The 13,392-nt window shown below is 44.7% G+C and overlaps 1 protein-coding gene, 1 long non-coding RNA gene and 1 other non-coding gene across 3 annotated transcripts; 2 read left to right on the forward strand and 1 right to left on the reverse strand.

The window, feature by feature from the left end:
• Positions 1 to 2,709: 2,709 nt before the first annotated feature.
• LOC119364271 lies at positions 2,710 to 12,673 on the reverse strand. The gene is made up of 8 exons (XR_005174807.1): positions 12,507 to 12,673; positions 10,314 to 10,425; positions 9,691 to 9,769; positions 9,474 to 9,579; positions 8,043 to 8,136; positions 3,120 to 3,267; positions 2,978 to 3,036; positions 2,710 to 2,899 (listed from the first exon to the last, which is right to left on the reverse strand). It is a non-coding gene; the product is annotated as an uncharacterized LOC119364271 (long non-coding RNA).
• LOC119364262 (transcription factor MYB61-like) lies at positions 4,577 to 6,991 on the forward strand. The gene is made up of 3 exons (XM_037629710.1): positions 4,577 to 5,035; positions 5,171 to 5,300; positions 5,418 to 6,991. The coding sequence occupies exons 1-3, from the start codon at positions 4,903 to 4,905 to the stop codon at positions 6,442 to 6,444; spliced, it is 1,290 nt and encodes a 429-aa protein (XP_037485607.1). The 5' UTR covers positions 4,577 to 4,902; the 3' UTR covers positions 6,445 to 6,991.
• Positions 12,674 to 13,019: 346 nt separating the features above from the next.
• Positions 13,020 to 13,100, forward strand: TRNAL-AAG. The gene has a single exon. It is a non-coding gene; the product is annotated as a tRNA-Leu (tRNA).
• Positions 13,101 to 13,392: the final 292 nt, after the last annotated feature.

Consider the following 13,392-nt stretch of genomic DNA (forward strand, 5'->3'; position numbering starts at 1 on the left):
TTGATTCATCGGTGACCTATACATCTCCTTTTTCCTGTCTCCTGCACATTTCTTGTTAATTGTTAATGGTGATGGATGGGTGGAAGCTTAAAACTAAGGAGCATAGAGTCATTGGATGTAGTGCTACACGAGCAGCGTCTCACTGGTGCCACAATCCTAAATCAAACGACGTGATGGCATCATGGCAAGAGAGCACAAAGAGTTATGGGGATGGAGGGTGGACGAGGCTAACATGTGGGCTAGTGACCATAGTAGATGCATATAGTGACCACAGTGAACTCTGTTAGCAAGCCTATTTGCATTTTGTGATGGCCAAAGCGGATCAGAAAGACATGTTCATTGAACGTAGATGCATTCTTACTCTTTGTATACCTCTTATAAAAATCTACTATTTGTATAAGAGATATGAGTCTCTATGTGCATCTAACTAAACTCCCATCTTAACTTAGAACCTATGCCCATAGAATGAATAATGTAGCTCTCTCCTTTTTACAATTAATTTTAGCATGTCAAAGCAAATGTGGAAACCTTTTTAACCTCATATTGAGAATATAATAGAATCTTGAATTCCATATAAAGCTTTCACAACACTGTATATGTAACTTGGATGTAATAATATTATAACAGATATTTCATATTACCATATTGGAATGGAAAAGAAGTGCCAACCATGGGCAGTTTCTTGCGATTAGAGGACATTTACACATGATGTCGCCTTTTACCAAGAATGCAACATCTATTACTGGTTTTGCGGGTGTCTATCGCTGAGAGTGAAGGGAGAAAGAAAGAGACTAGAATAGAATTAAGGTCGGGCTCTTTTCAAGCTACATGGATATACTAGGCTGGAGAAAGTGATGCCAATCGCATGAAAGCAAATTCTCCAGAATACCACATGAAAGCAAATTCATATAGACCATTTGTTTGCCATGAAAAGGACAACGGGCGAGAGAGGCATGCATGGATCTCGTCCTTAATTACATTTTTTAATCCTGGATAGACTACATTAGGAAGGTAAGCTAGAGCTACAAATGGTTGGGCAATCCTGGTGTAGTCTTTGACGAACAATTTATAGTTGATTAAAAAGGTGATTCTAACTGCTGGCCACTGGATCGGTGGAGAAGTGGGCGTGCATGCGGAAATTGTCCATGAGTTGTCACATATATCCCAAAACGCATCCACTTCACACAAAAGAAGATACCGTTTCTTTCAGGGTGCATGAGAAGGAGAAATGGCAAGAGGACCGTTCGATTAAGCACGGTCAGAAAACCCCTAAAATCTTCACATAGTTGCAGGACTCAGAACCGAGAACATCGGAATTGTTCAAATTGGCCACCAAGGTACACAAACGGCAAAAACAAGAGGCAAAGACATGCGAAAACAAATTGAAATGACTACATCAGGTATTTTAATCAGGGCGGTAAAGCGCGTGCCCACGCTATGCGAGTAGTATTTGTAGCATGTTTAGTAGAGTGGCATTCGTGTGTGTTTGTGTGGCGTGGAATGAATGTCCTCTTGTACTTAAACAGCACTCCTTGCCGCAAACCTATGGCAAGCAGGCCATGTTACCCCAGATTCTTGCCGATTACGCCATTCTATAGCGCCCACATGCATGCTTTCCACAGAGGCATGCATTGGGGTTATGTGGGATACAGGAGGCGCAGAATTGGCTACGGACGCATGGATACCACACACACGCGCGCACGGCTGACAGCTAGCCACGGACAGGGACGAAACACGGCTAAAAAGGGACGACAGCAGTATTCACTTGCTCCGACCACGTAAAATAAAGCATCTTGTACACATACAGATAGATTATATTCTACCAAAAGAACAGATATGCATACAGAAAGATAAAGATGTATCTGCACGCACATGTTTGAGAGAAGTTTCACCGGGTTCCGCGTCACATCGTCGTTAAAGTTTCGCCGTATGAATTGAAGGCAACTTTCAAGCGTTTCATCCATGGTCCGTCCGAATTCAACGGGGAATCGAGCGAGAGAGCGGGCAAGGGGAAGTGGCCGGGTAGCTACCCCAGGCCCAGGGCAGCTGCCAACTATTTGCGACATGAACATACTCATTCGTAGGAGGTTTGTACAGTAGCTTAGCAGCCTATAGCGCGAGTGCGCGTCGAGTTGGTTGGCACACACGCGCGCGCGGGAGACGTGGTCCCTTTTCCCCTTTGCCCCCCTAGCAGCCTCGCTAGCTGCATCGTTCGCTCCATCCATCGATGGGTAGCCAGCCACTGACTGTGTCTACATGGGAGCAATGGATGGGTGGATTGGATTGGGTTGGACGGTACCCCCACCCCTACCGACGACGGCCCAGTGTCCTACGACTCTCTCTCCTCCCTCTTCTTTTCTCTCTTCTGGAGACTAGAGAGGAGGAGACGAGGGGAGAGGAAATGAGACGAAAGGTACGCGTGCACCAGTGTTGGCTTCGACGGGCCCGCCGGGCGTACTATGGGATGCCGTCCGTCCTGTTCTGATCTCTTCTTTTAGCCCTCTTGAATCCCGGCTGTACCGATCATTCGTTCATCATCGCCAGGACGGCAGGACCCATGCATCACAAATTTAACGCCTCTCCCTCTCCCTCTCTCTCTCCTCTTTCTCTCTCATGCATAATGCTGCTGATCGTAACAATAGTATTATCGTAAGCCCAATTGGAAGGGATGAATTGAAAAGTGGGCGAGTAAGTCACCTTTGGCCTGTGCCTGTGTGGTGCTGTAGGGAGGGAGGGAGGGAGGGGGTGGACCTATGTCCTGTTGGGGACCCCGGAAAAGATGCCCTCCCGTTCATTCGTCAAACTCGCCCTACCCCCGTGATCTTCTAATGCCAGCCTTGCTAATCGCCACGCCGCTGCCGTCCCTTATCTCCCACCCCCTTCTAGATAATGCATGCACCTGTAAGATAGTACAGGATCAGAATTACGCTGTAATTTCGCAATTGTCGTGGCAGAGGTCATAGAGTTGCTTCCTTACCATGGCAGCAGGGTCGCCCGGAGTGCTTCAGTGAGCGAGCTTTCTCTTGGCTCAAGGTGCTGGAGAAGAAAAGCCAAGGAGCCAACAAATTAGTGAGTGAAACAGCTAGAGCAGTGCCCAGCAAAAGGCAGGTTGTTGTTACCTAAAAGTCGGTTTATCTCGGCCCAACCGCAAGTCCTGCATGGAGGAGGAACAGATGGTGACATTAACCCCCACGGGCACACACGCACCGGTTGGTTTTAATCGTTGCGATACGAAACAAGCGGGGATGTGCTAATTGCTCCAAAAACCTGCATAAACAATATATACAAGAGTCTATCAGAACAGACAATGCAAGCCTCCAGAACGGATGAGATCCGCTGCATGGTGAATCAAAGGACAAGACGATCAGCTGGAAACCAGACTATATAAACGCCCAATCATCAATGCCTTTTGATTCGTCCCCGCCCCGCGACTTGTTTAATGGGGACGAGTATCGGCCATCACATGGGCACACAAGGATGCCATTACGATCCTAATCATGGAACCATGGATTAAACTCTCTCCTTTGTATTGGACATGCAAGGATGGGAACAATAATACGTGCATTGACTGGCTCATTCGGGAATACTACTGTGCCGCGAATATTTGTCCCCTCCTATGGACCTATTTTGTATCCGGGAAATTAGAAAACAAGGAGTTTTTTATTTCCTTTCTACAATGATCAGAGTATCATCCATTGACGAGGCTAGCGACAGTCAGCAGGCAAATCATTATGCTTGGTACCCGTGTCATTATAGAAAGCCCGGTTCTTCACTGATCACGGACAGGTTCAGCGGCGGCAACGTGCACCGTCCCGGATTGGAGAAGCAAAGATTTCTGATTGGAAATTGCTAGCTAGCAGCTTGCTGCTCCGGGTAAACAAAAGGGAGATGCCCTCTGTCCTGGAATACGAACATCTAGTGCCACCTCTTTCTCCCCAGGACCCCAACTGTGATGATTGATTGCCGATGGCTTTTCCCCCACATAGAAGTGATCCAGTGACTTACCTGAAAAGCAACGGAGATAGAGGACAATTCTTGGGCCTGACACATAAAATCTTCTTGCAGGTGGGGGGGAAACGAGGTGCACATGCACGAACGAACAGCAGCAGCAGCAGCTAACAAAGATGAGTTTTAATTAGCAGCAGAAGAAAGGTGGGCATGGCCGCCTCCCCCAACTGTGTGTGTGCTTTACCCTGCATGGAACACTCGTGACGTAGAAGTAGCTGCAGAAAAGAAGCCAACATAAATAAAAAGACAAGGCTTCTAGTAGCAGGAGGAGGAGGAGGAGTGGTGTACACTGGATGCTGCTCTGGGGGGTCGTGGTCATTCGCCATGGGAGGAGCAGGAGCAGGCAGTCCCTTTCCTGATAATGCAGAGGCAGATGGACCCGTTTTACTTTCACTGGCTTGTGCTCAAAGAGATGGAGGCGGCTACCCCACCGGTTTTGGCACCAGACATAGATTCTTAGGAGAGATGACGAGACGTACCCCCACACGTAGCCGGAAGCAACCAAGTGAAGAAGAAGAAGGGTTAAACCCCCACCCCCTTCTCCTCTCGCAACCACCTCCACCACCACCACCTTTAAAAGAAGGTGCTAAAGGGGGGGTGTCCTGCAAAGAAAAGGAGAGGAGTGCCCCCTAACCTTTCCCTGCTTCCCACTGAAATCTCCTATCTGCAACCATACACACTGTTGCTCTTCTTGCTCAATTCTGCTCTCAGCAATCATTTCCCCATATATAAGTCACTATACCCTCGGCATTTCCCACCCCTTCAGCCATGGATTCCTGAACAAGCTCTGCGCTACCAGAGGAGACTTCTGCTGTGCACGATTGCAAGCTGCGTGAGTTCCGCGAACCCGTCGGGTCTCGAATTTCAAGCTCGCAGGCTCTGCATTGCACTGAAATGGGGAGGCATTCGTGTTGCTACAAGCAGAAGCTGAGGAAGGGGCTCTGGTCCCCTGAGGAGGATGAGAAGCTCATGAACCACATCACCAAGCATGGCCATGGCTGCTGGAGCTCTGTCCCTAAACTTGCAGGTGAGCAAAAACTAATCTTCTGCATTTCACTCGTCAATTAGCAACTTCCAGTCTTTCCCCCTTCTTCTCCTCCTAAGAAGGCTTCCCTCTCTTAGTCAATCCAATTATCTAAATTTGCCTCGTAAATTGCTGCAGGACTCCAAAGGTGCGGCAAGAGCTGCAGGCTGAGGTGGATAAACTACCTGAGGCCAGACCTTAAGAGAGGTGCCTTCGCTCAGGACGAGGAAGACCTCATCGTTGAACTCCATGCTGTGCTCGGGAACAGGTGAATTTTAAGCCTATAGTTGTACTAGGAGGACCCTAACAGAATTCGGCATTAGTAACTGCAGAGCAAACCTTGATAATAATTCAACTAATACGCCTCCTTTTTTTCCATGAGAAGGTGGTCTCAAATTGCAGCACAGATGCCTGGGAGGACTGACAATGAGATTAAGAACCTCTGGAACTCGTCCCTCAAGAAGAAGCTGCGGCAGAAGGGCATTGACCCCAATACCCACAAGCCCCTCACTGAGGCTGATCGCATTGGAGCAGCTCCCACCATCAGCACCGAGAGGACCTCTGGTTCCAGTGACGTCAACCCGTCAAGCGCTGGTGCTCTAGGGAACTTTGGTCACCTCCTCAGCGAGACAGCCCAGTCTTCAGTGCTGCTGCCGGTGTATGACAAGAAGCGCCCTGAAACTCCAAGCTTGGCACGACCTAAGGTGCCAGCAAAGGAGTTGTTCTTGGACCAGCTTACTGCTGGTCATGAGAGCCCATCAAGCTGCCGTTCATCAGGTCCAACGCTGTATTTTCCTTTCCAGCAGCAATTAGGCTACAGCAACGAGTGTGGCAGTGGAGATGGTGCAAATATGAACTCACTCTGGTTTAACCAGAATGATTTCAGTTGCAACACAATTTCCACTGTGATGCCAACAGTTTCACCATCAGCCCTCTCGACGCCGATGGGACTGAACCTCCCACCAGACAATCACCGCCATGGGGGCACTGGCATCGGCAGTGCCCCTTTCTACTGGGATGGTGTTAATCCTAGCAGCAGCGGTAGTACTGGGAGCAGCGGAAGCAACAGCATGGGGTTCGAGCCACAGAGCACGAACTCAATTCTGGAGAACAGTGTATTCCCATGGACAGATATCGGAGTTGGGCAAGAAAAGGATACCAGAGTTCAGTTAGTGGAGGAACTCAAGTGGCCTGACTTGCTTCATGGAACCTTTGCAGAGGCAACCACAGCGATGCAGAACCAGAGCCAATCACTATACGATGATGTGATCAAAGCAGAGAGCCAGTTCAACATGGAAGGGATATGTGCTTCTTGGTTCCAGAATCAGCAGCCACAGCAACAGCTGCAAGCAGCATCAGACATGTATGATAAAGACTTGCAAAGAATGCCCTTGTCTTTTGAGCATATCTAGGTACCATGTTCTGCCATACATGGAACAGAGAAGATCAGCAGAAGCTGAGACTTGTCTCACAATTTTGTGAGCAGGCTATGCTGAGGTGCTTGCATAGATACATATGCGGGTTGATACAGAAATCAACCCTCCACAACCTTCCTTGCTTATAAAGATCATGCAGTGCCATGGAAAAGACAGCTCTGTCATCAGGAGTGGCGTCAAATTGCACAGAAAAGTACATTCTGGAGTCTCCCTTTCTTTCTCTTGAAATTGTTGTTTTCTTCTGTACACGACAGCTCAACTTTTGGATACTTGAGTTTTTGTTCACTCTCTGTTTATCAAATAAATAGACAGGAATGGGAAAAACTGCATGTGTCGGTAGCTATCACAGACCATACTAGTAGTCCCAAACTTTTCAACTGCTGCCATGCACGTAGATGGGAATTAATTATTGCAAGTTGTATTTTTATATCTTTTGAGAAGTTGCTGACAAACTGCAGTCGTATATTTGTAAAGGCAGAAAATTGGAATATATTGACCCACGAGCAATTTTTCTCTGGCTTTCCCTTTCCTGTTTCTGTCTTAATCTTTTCCCTGTGGAGAATACGAAGCTACTTGATCGCTTTCTACTTCAATACCAGCATGGAAAAGGATTGGTTGATTTGATATGGTCTAAAGAGGTAACCATCCTCAGGAGAGAGTAAGCACGGCTGAGAGAAAAGGAGGCAAGTATTTAAGAATATCTACCTACCATGCAAGATGGGTAGCATATGAAACCTCATTTTGTGGTGAGCACTCAACCATATGCTCAACTATGGCTGCGCATCATGGTTTCCCCATGATTACATCATAGCGTTGCAAAATGTAACTTAAACTTGGCTAGGAGCTCAACATTCGGCAACCATGAAACTTAAGCCATTTTGGGTGCTTATTTGGTTTATCACGAACAAATTGTGGTACGAGCTAGGTGACACTGTAAGTAACCCACAACCAACCTCCAGAAAAGTTAGCCTTTACTTGAAAAGGCTAAATAGAGTACCAGAACTTGGTTTCAACGTTCAACATCGCTGTACCAAGGGCGATAATACTAATGCTCCTGCTAATAATACAATTGAGGGACCATGTCATGGGCTGAGTTAGATTGTTAACCAATTTGGCTTGGCCATGGTGGGATCCTTTCTTTATGACTCCTCATGTTCAAACCCTCAAATATGGGTTTATTTCTATGGGTTGCAATAGTGCTAAATAATGGACCTATGAAATCAGGTTCCCAAACAATAAATTAGCTTTAGAAGTTACAGACTATATTTACATCACACAACTAACAGGGCTCGGTCATGTGGAAAAAAAGGCTGGCATAAAGTGATTGACACTTTCATTTTCAAAGACACGATGAGACCAATAATGCTCATAAGGACCATTAGCACCTAAAGGAAAATTAGAGAAGCCCAATAATTCTGGAATGCAGTGATAAATACTACTCCCTCCGTCCCATAATATAAGAGCATTTTTGACACTAGTGTAGTGTCAATGGGACGGAGGGAGTACATGTCTATCTCTAGATTCTGATAAATAATTCATAATGAATTACACTTCATAAGAGCTTGGTTGCGTACCATGCCGTTTCAACTTATGTGGCATATGCACTTTAATTCGCTTTGTTTATATCCTGTGTCTTCTTGGACGTATGAGCTGTATTATTGGATGCATCTGCATGTTTTAGAAATTGACACATCAGTTGACAGAAAAAACAAAAGGTTGAAAAGGAAGAAGTAACAAGACAGGAAAATAGCAACTGTTCAAAAAGGAGGATGCTAGTGCTCTTCCAGATGAAAAAGGACATTTAATTTAATAATTTGATATTTAGTGTCAAGATTGCCAGCAGCAGTAGACTGCAATAATGACCACCTAACATCATCATTAACGAATGGAAGATAACAGATGAGAAGGAATAATATCACAAATTACACAATCAGCAGTTTTTTTTCCTCGAACATGCACCGGACTGCATGTCGTTTTGCATAATTACTCAAGCAACAGTAACTTCACAACATTAGATCTGAGATATTGTAATGTGTGTACTATTATGAGGTCCAAATGGAGCAAAAGAACAATCAACAGCCAGTTCACCCATTCTATTTGACACAACCCACACTGCAATTGATTGTGAATTTGTGATCAAGTATTGCTTTGGTTTGACAGAAACATAAAATTTAGGTAAAGCAAAAAATAAAAGCCATAGAGTTCTTGTTTTACAAGCAAATAACTAAAAGCAAGACACGAATCTACTGCTGCATGATATATGTACTTGCGAATAGTTCTTTCCTCTCAGCCTCCCTTTGACATCAGCATGATGATGGAAATAGGAAAGCATATTGGCACAGCTTTAAGTTTGGAATTCTGTAATTATAAAAGGCTTCTCCATCTTGGGGCTGCACGTGTCAAGTTAATTTCCCTGTCTTCAGCACTATCTGTCTCTGCAGACAACATGTGTCAATTACAGACTGGAGACATGACTAACTTACTACGAATAGTTCCATCAGTTATTATTAAACTGTGAATTCACAGATATGTAAAGGCAAATGTCAAAGCTGGTACATCTTTGTGCTCATGTTAGCAATCTCTTCTTATATAGTCCATAAGAAGCTCAAAGAACTAAGATGAGATTATGGTTCTATGAACCATGCCAGGATCAGGTAGAGGGAGAAGAATAGCATTTGCAGAGTTTCAACAGTGTATACCTTAGCCACTACTCAATAGGTCCACTCAATCAAAATGAATGGCCCAATGGCATAAGATAGGAAGAAGCAGCAAATATGAGCAGCTTAATTAGTTGGAACCATCCTTCAGTTGACTGTCTACTAATGAAGGTGTGCAAGTAGATGGTATCATCAACCAAGAAAATAATAACAACTAGATACAGCCTAACTCAGTGGCAATGAATGTATCTAATATACAACCCAAGTGTATGTGCATTCAACAATTTAATTCATGGAATCATATGGCAAGGCATCATGCTTCTTTTTTCTTCTGAGTTTTCGTTTTACCTCTATGACACATTTTGCTGGTGAGGATGAGTCAATAGGCCTTGTGAAGAGTACTGCTGCACTTTCCTCCTTCACAGGCTGGCTGCTATGTTCGGGAGCACAAGTCCTGGCAAATCAAGGCCATCTTCTCATTAGCGTACCAGCAGTTTAAGGGTCATTCTTGTGAGCCTACTATGTAAATCACAAGCATTCGCCCAGGACAAGGAAGTTCTCTTACTCTCTTTAACAACTTAGGGACGATCTAGAATGTCTCCAACAATGTCTCATTGAGCAGCACCTCAGCGCGTATGGTTGATCTGTTGCCAAAGTTCCCAATTCATGTTAGAACTTGGTCAAAGTGTAAGTAACAATTGCACTTCAGTTGATAAAAATAAGAAAGATTGATGCAGATTACGACAACAGAACCTAAGAGCAGAAGCTGAGACCATTATGACTTTACCTTTATTTCTCTGGGAGTCCTTCACTCTGAGAACCTGACTTAGACTGTCCATAAATACGAAACTACAACTGCTACATTGCAAAATTTTAATTTTTCGATTATCCAAATATGTATCTATCTTGACAATGCGCCCCTCCTCTATTTCTACTACCTATCTGGTCAAATCAGAGGCATTAGCTTTGCTGTTTATTATCTTTTTGCTTTATGATTTATCCAGTTTGTACATTCATTTTAGAACAAACAGTTGAGACTTATGTAGCAAAACAATTTATTATGTATTAAGGATGCACTGCCAGCCTATGAAATGAGGCAAGCACTGACATAAGTAAATCACAGTACCCAAAAATAATACGATGTTAATTTACAGAACTTGGACTTGAAAATAAATAGGAAATCCTTACACTTTGAAAGGTACTCCCGACATACAAAAAGGTGTCCTTAGCCTTTCATAACTTATCAAACACAATAGCACCATGATCTATACCAAGCTACCAGTACCAACTACCCTTGATCCTACATGAAACAACAAAATTTGGTACCCAGTTAGTCTGCAAATTTCAGAAATTTATAGCGGTGCTCCAACAGGCCAAAACGTTGTATCTAAACCTATTATCAACTTAAACACACTGCACTTCCAGAAGATTCATGGAATTAAAGTACAAACCACAAGCAGTGTTCAATCTAAAAATATGTCAACATGTTTATCCATTTAGGTGATACTGTAAAATGAAAATTATTATTTTTTGGACGCATTAGGTTTAACATGTACTTAATTGAACAGGTGAAAAATAACATTGCATAATGTCAACAGGCATGAACATAAATCCACTGAAACAAATAGAATAAATTACTACTTCCTCCGTTCCTAAATATTTGTCTTTCTAGAGATTTCAACAAGTGACTACATATGGAGCAAAATGAGTGAATCTACACTCTAAAATATGTCTATATACATCCGTATGTGGTAGTCCATTTGAAATCTCTAGAGAGACAAATATTTAGGAACGGAGGGAGTAGATAACACAATAATATTGATCAACATTACATCAGTTACACAGGGCAGTATCCAAATGGCAGTAGAACTAGTTCGATCCTTTTCTGTTACTGTTTGTTCTAGAAACTAGAAACAGCCAGTACAGCAAACATATTTTACAGCATTGATACTAAATTCTATTCTCCAGGAAAAACATACTAACATCTAACAAATGTACTCTATGGAACTTGAGAGCCCGTCGTTCTGAACTATTTCCAAATGGTGATTGGAGAAACCATATTCAATAGATGATAAGATCGCAGCACAGATATCAGAAAGGAAACTGTATCACATTTTCATCATAGTTGCCAGTTAGGAGAAAACGTAGGTAACACGGGTTCTTGTTTCAAACAGTCACTTCTAGGTCCCTATAGCAATTTGATAAAAAAAGAAGCAATCGGTGATGCTTGAAATATGTCAAAGCTTGAAATATGTCAAAAGAAGATTAAATATTGACTTCACACAGGTGAGGGAGAGCAAGGTGTGACATCTCAAGGAAGTGAAGAATTACCATAAGAAAATTTAAATTCATGATTCCGATGTATACTTAGGACGTTATAGCTACCACATAGGCACATACAAAAAGCATAAATGTATCATCTAAAGCTAAAGAAACTAGTCTAGGATCAAGAGATTAAGCTAATAACTCTCTACTCCAGGATTAAGAAATTAAGACCCAATGTATTTCTTCAGTGCTGCTCTTGCAAGCACTCAACTACCACAACAGTGCTGTACTTATATGCAAACCCTACAGCACTAGAAACTGGGTTCAGCTCCAAAGCCTACAAACCTTTAAGGTTTTTTTTATCAACAGACCATTATGGTTTTGACAGCTGAGTTGTCTTTTTACACGAAAACACCCAACTTATCCAACTTGATTGACCATCAACGCAGTGTTGTTTTTATAAAGGCAAGGCGCCCTGCTTTCCTGAAAGCAATAGTTCAGACAAAGTACAGGTAACTGGCTGGGGTCACAAGCTTACAGAGCATGATTGTATGTACGGTCGTGAACACTGATCAATTATTTATTTCGACCAGCAAATAGCAATGTCGGCATGGGCGTCACGGTCCATATCCACAAATAACAATGAAGTGAGCCCAGGACTCAAGACCGCACCCTGACTCCCTGAGGAGACCGCCAGCAAAGGAGTTAAGGGACGTTGAACCTGGCCAGTACCCTAGCAAACCCTCCCTGTCAGGGCGGATGCAGCGAGCCCCCTTCCGCAAATGACAAATCGTACGCCCGATAGTTGACACCGGGGGGCACTGGGACCGCGATTTCACGCGGGGAAAACATTTCCGTGATCGACTGATGCCGCATTGGTGGTAAGTGGTAACCACTGCAGCAGCAGGCACAGGAACAGAGATCAATCCACCCGCTCCCCCACCAAAATGGCTAATCAATTCGGCTGCGGATGGACCGCGATTAGCAATGCGAGGTACCATCGTTCGCCGGATTCGTACGCGCGAGGCCAGGCGTGAGGGTGCGGCCAATTAATTCGAAATTAACATCGCGAGCGGAGAGGCAGAGGGAGGGAGGGAGCGGAGGGGGAACCTGTACCGTGATCACGCGCGGGGGTCGAGCAGGGCATTGGCGGCGCGGCGGCGAGAAACTGCGGCCGGCGGGGGGGGGAGGCGGGCGGCGAGGGTGCTTTGGCTGCGCCTCTCTCTTCCTCTGCGCTGCCGGTGGTGCGGTACTTCCGTCGCTCGTACGCCTGTCTCCTCGGGGCGGAGCAGTGGGGCGCCGTCGATTTCGGCCGGGGAGGTGCGCGTGGAGGATAATGGGCCAGTTGGGTGAGCCACAAGGATTTTGTTTGTTGGGCTGTAAAGCGCGTTAAGCATTTATGTTGGGCCGCAAAGCTAATTACGGCTCGGGCCGTGAATGGGGAAGAGCAGTTTTTCTTTGAACTGGGAATAGGGAAGAGCAGTTGGGCGAGGGGAGATGTTTTCCGAAAAGCAAAGGGAGACATGTCGAGAATTTTCATGCAGGCATGAGTGACTTTGACGAGGGAGCACAGCGAGCACAATTAGGTCTCACGGTTTATAGCAATTTAAAAGTAAATTTACATAACAAGATCAGATGGCCGAGTTGGTCTAAGGCGCCAGATTAAGGCTCTGGTCCGAAAGGGCGTGGGTTCAAATCCCACTCTGGTCAATTTTTTTTAATGAAACATGATTTCTCGCCCGTATGCTTTCCTCGGGAAGAGACCCTAATATCTCGCCCTATGCTTTCCTCGGGCAGACCCCAGGATTTCCCTCCTGCTGAATCGCTCTGACGCCATCTCTTTTTTTACGGGTGCTCTGGGGCCATCTAATTTGCGGTTCTTCAAAGAAGTTTGACATAGTACCACGAAGAACATGGTCTTTTTGAGGGAGGGAAAAGAACATGTTTGGTTTGTACATCGTGGGTTCAAATCCCACTCTGGTCAATTTTTTTTTATGAAACA

Source organism: Triticum dicoccoides, chromosome 1A (assembly GCF_002162155.2).
Source record: "Triticum dicoccoides isolate Atlit2015 ecotype Zavitan chromosome 1A, WEW_v2.0, whole genome shotgun sequence".
Lineage (NCBI taxonomy): Eukaryota > Viridiplantae > Streptophyta > Magnoliopsida > Poales > Poaceae > Triticum > Triticum dicoccoides.

Bases quoted from the DNA above. Each gene is read 5' to 3' on its own strand.
- LOC119364262 (XM_037629710.1), top strand. From the start codon at position 4,903: ATGGGGAGGCATTCGTGTTGCTACAAGCAGAAGCTGAGGAAGGGGCTC. The intron at 5,036-5,170 runs GTGAGCAAAAAC...AAATTGCTGCAG, and splicing joins CTCTGTCCCTAAACTTGCAG to GACTCCAAAGGTGCGGCAAG. The intron at 5,301-5,417 runs GTGAATTTTAAG...TTCCATGAGAAG, and splicing joins CATGCTGTGCTCGGGAACAG to GTGGTCTCAAATTGCAGCAC.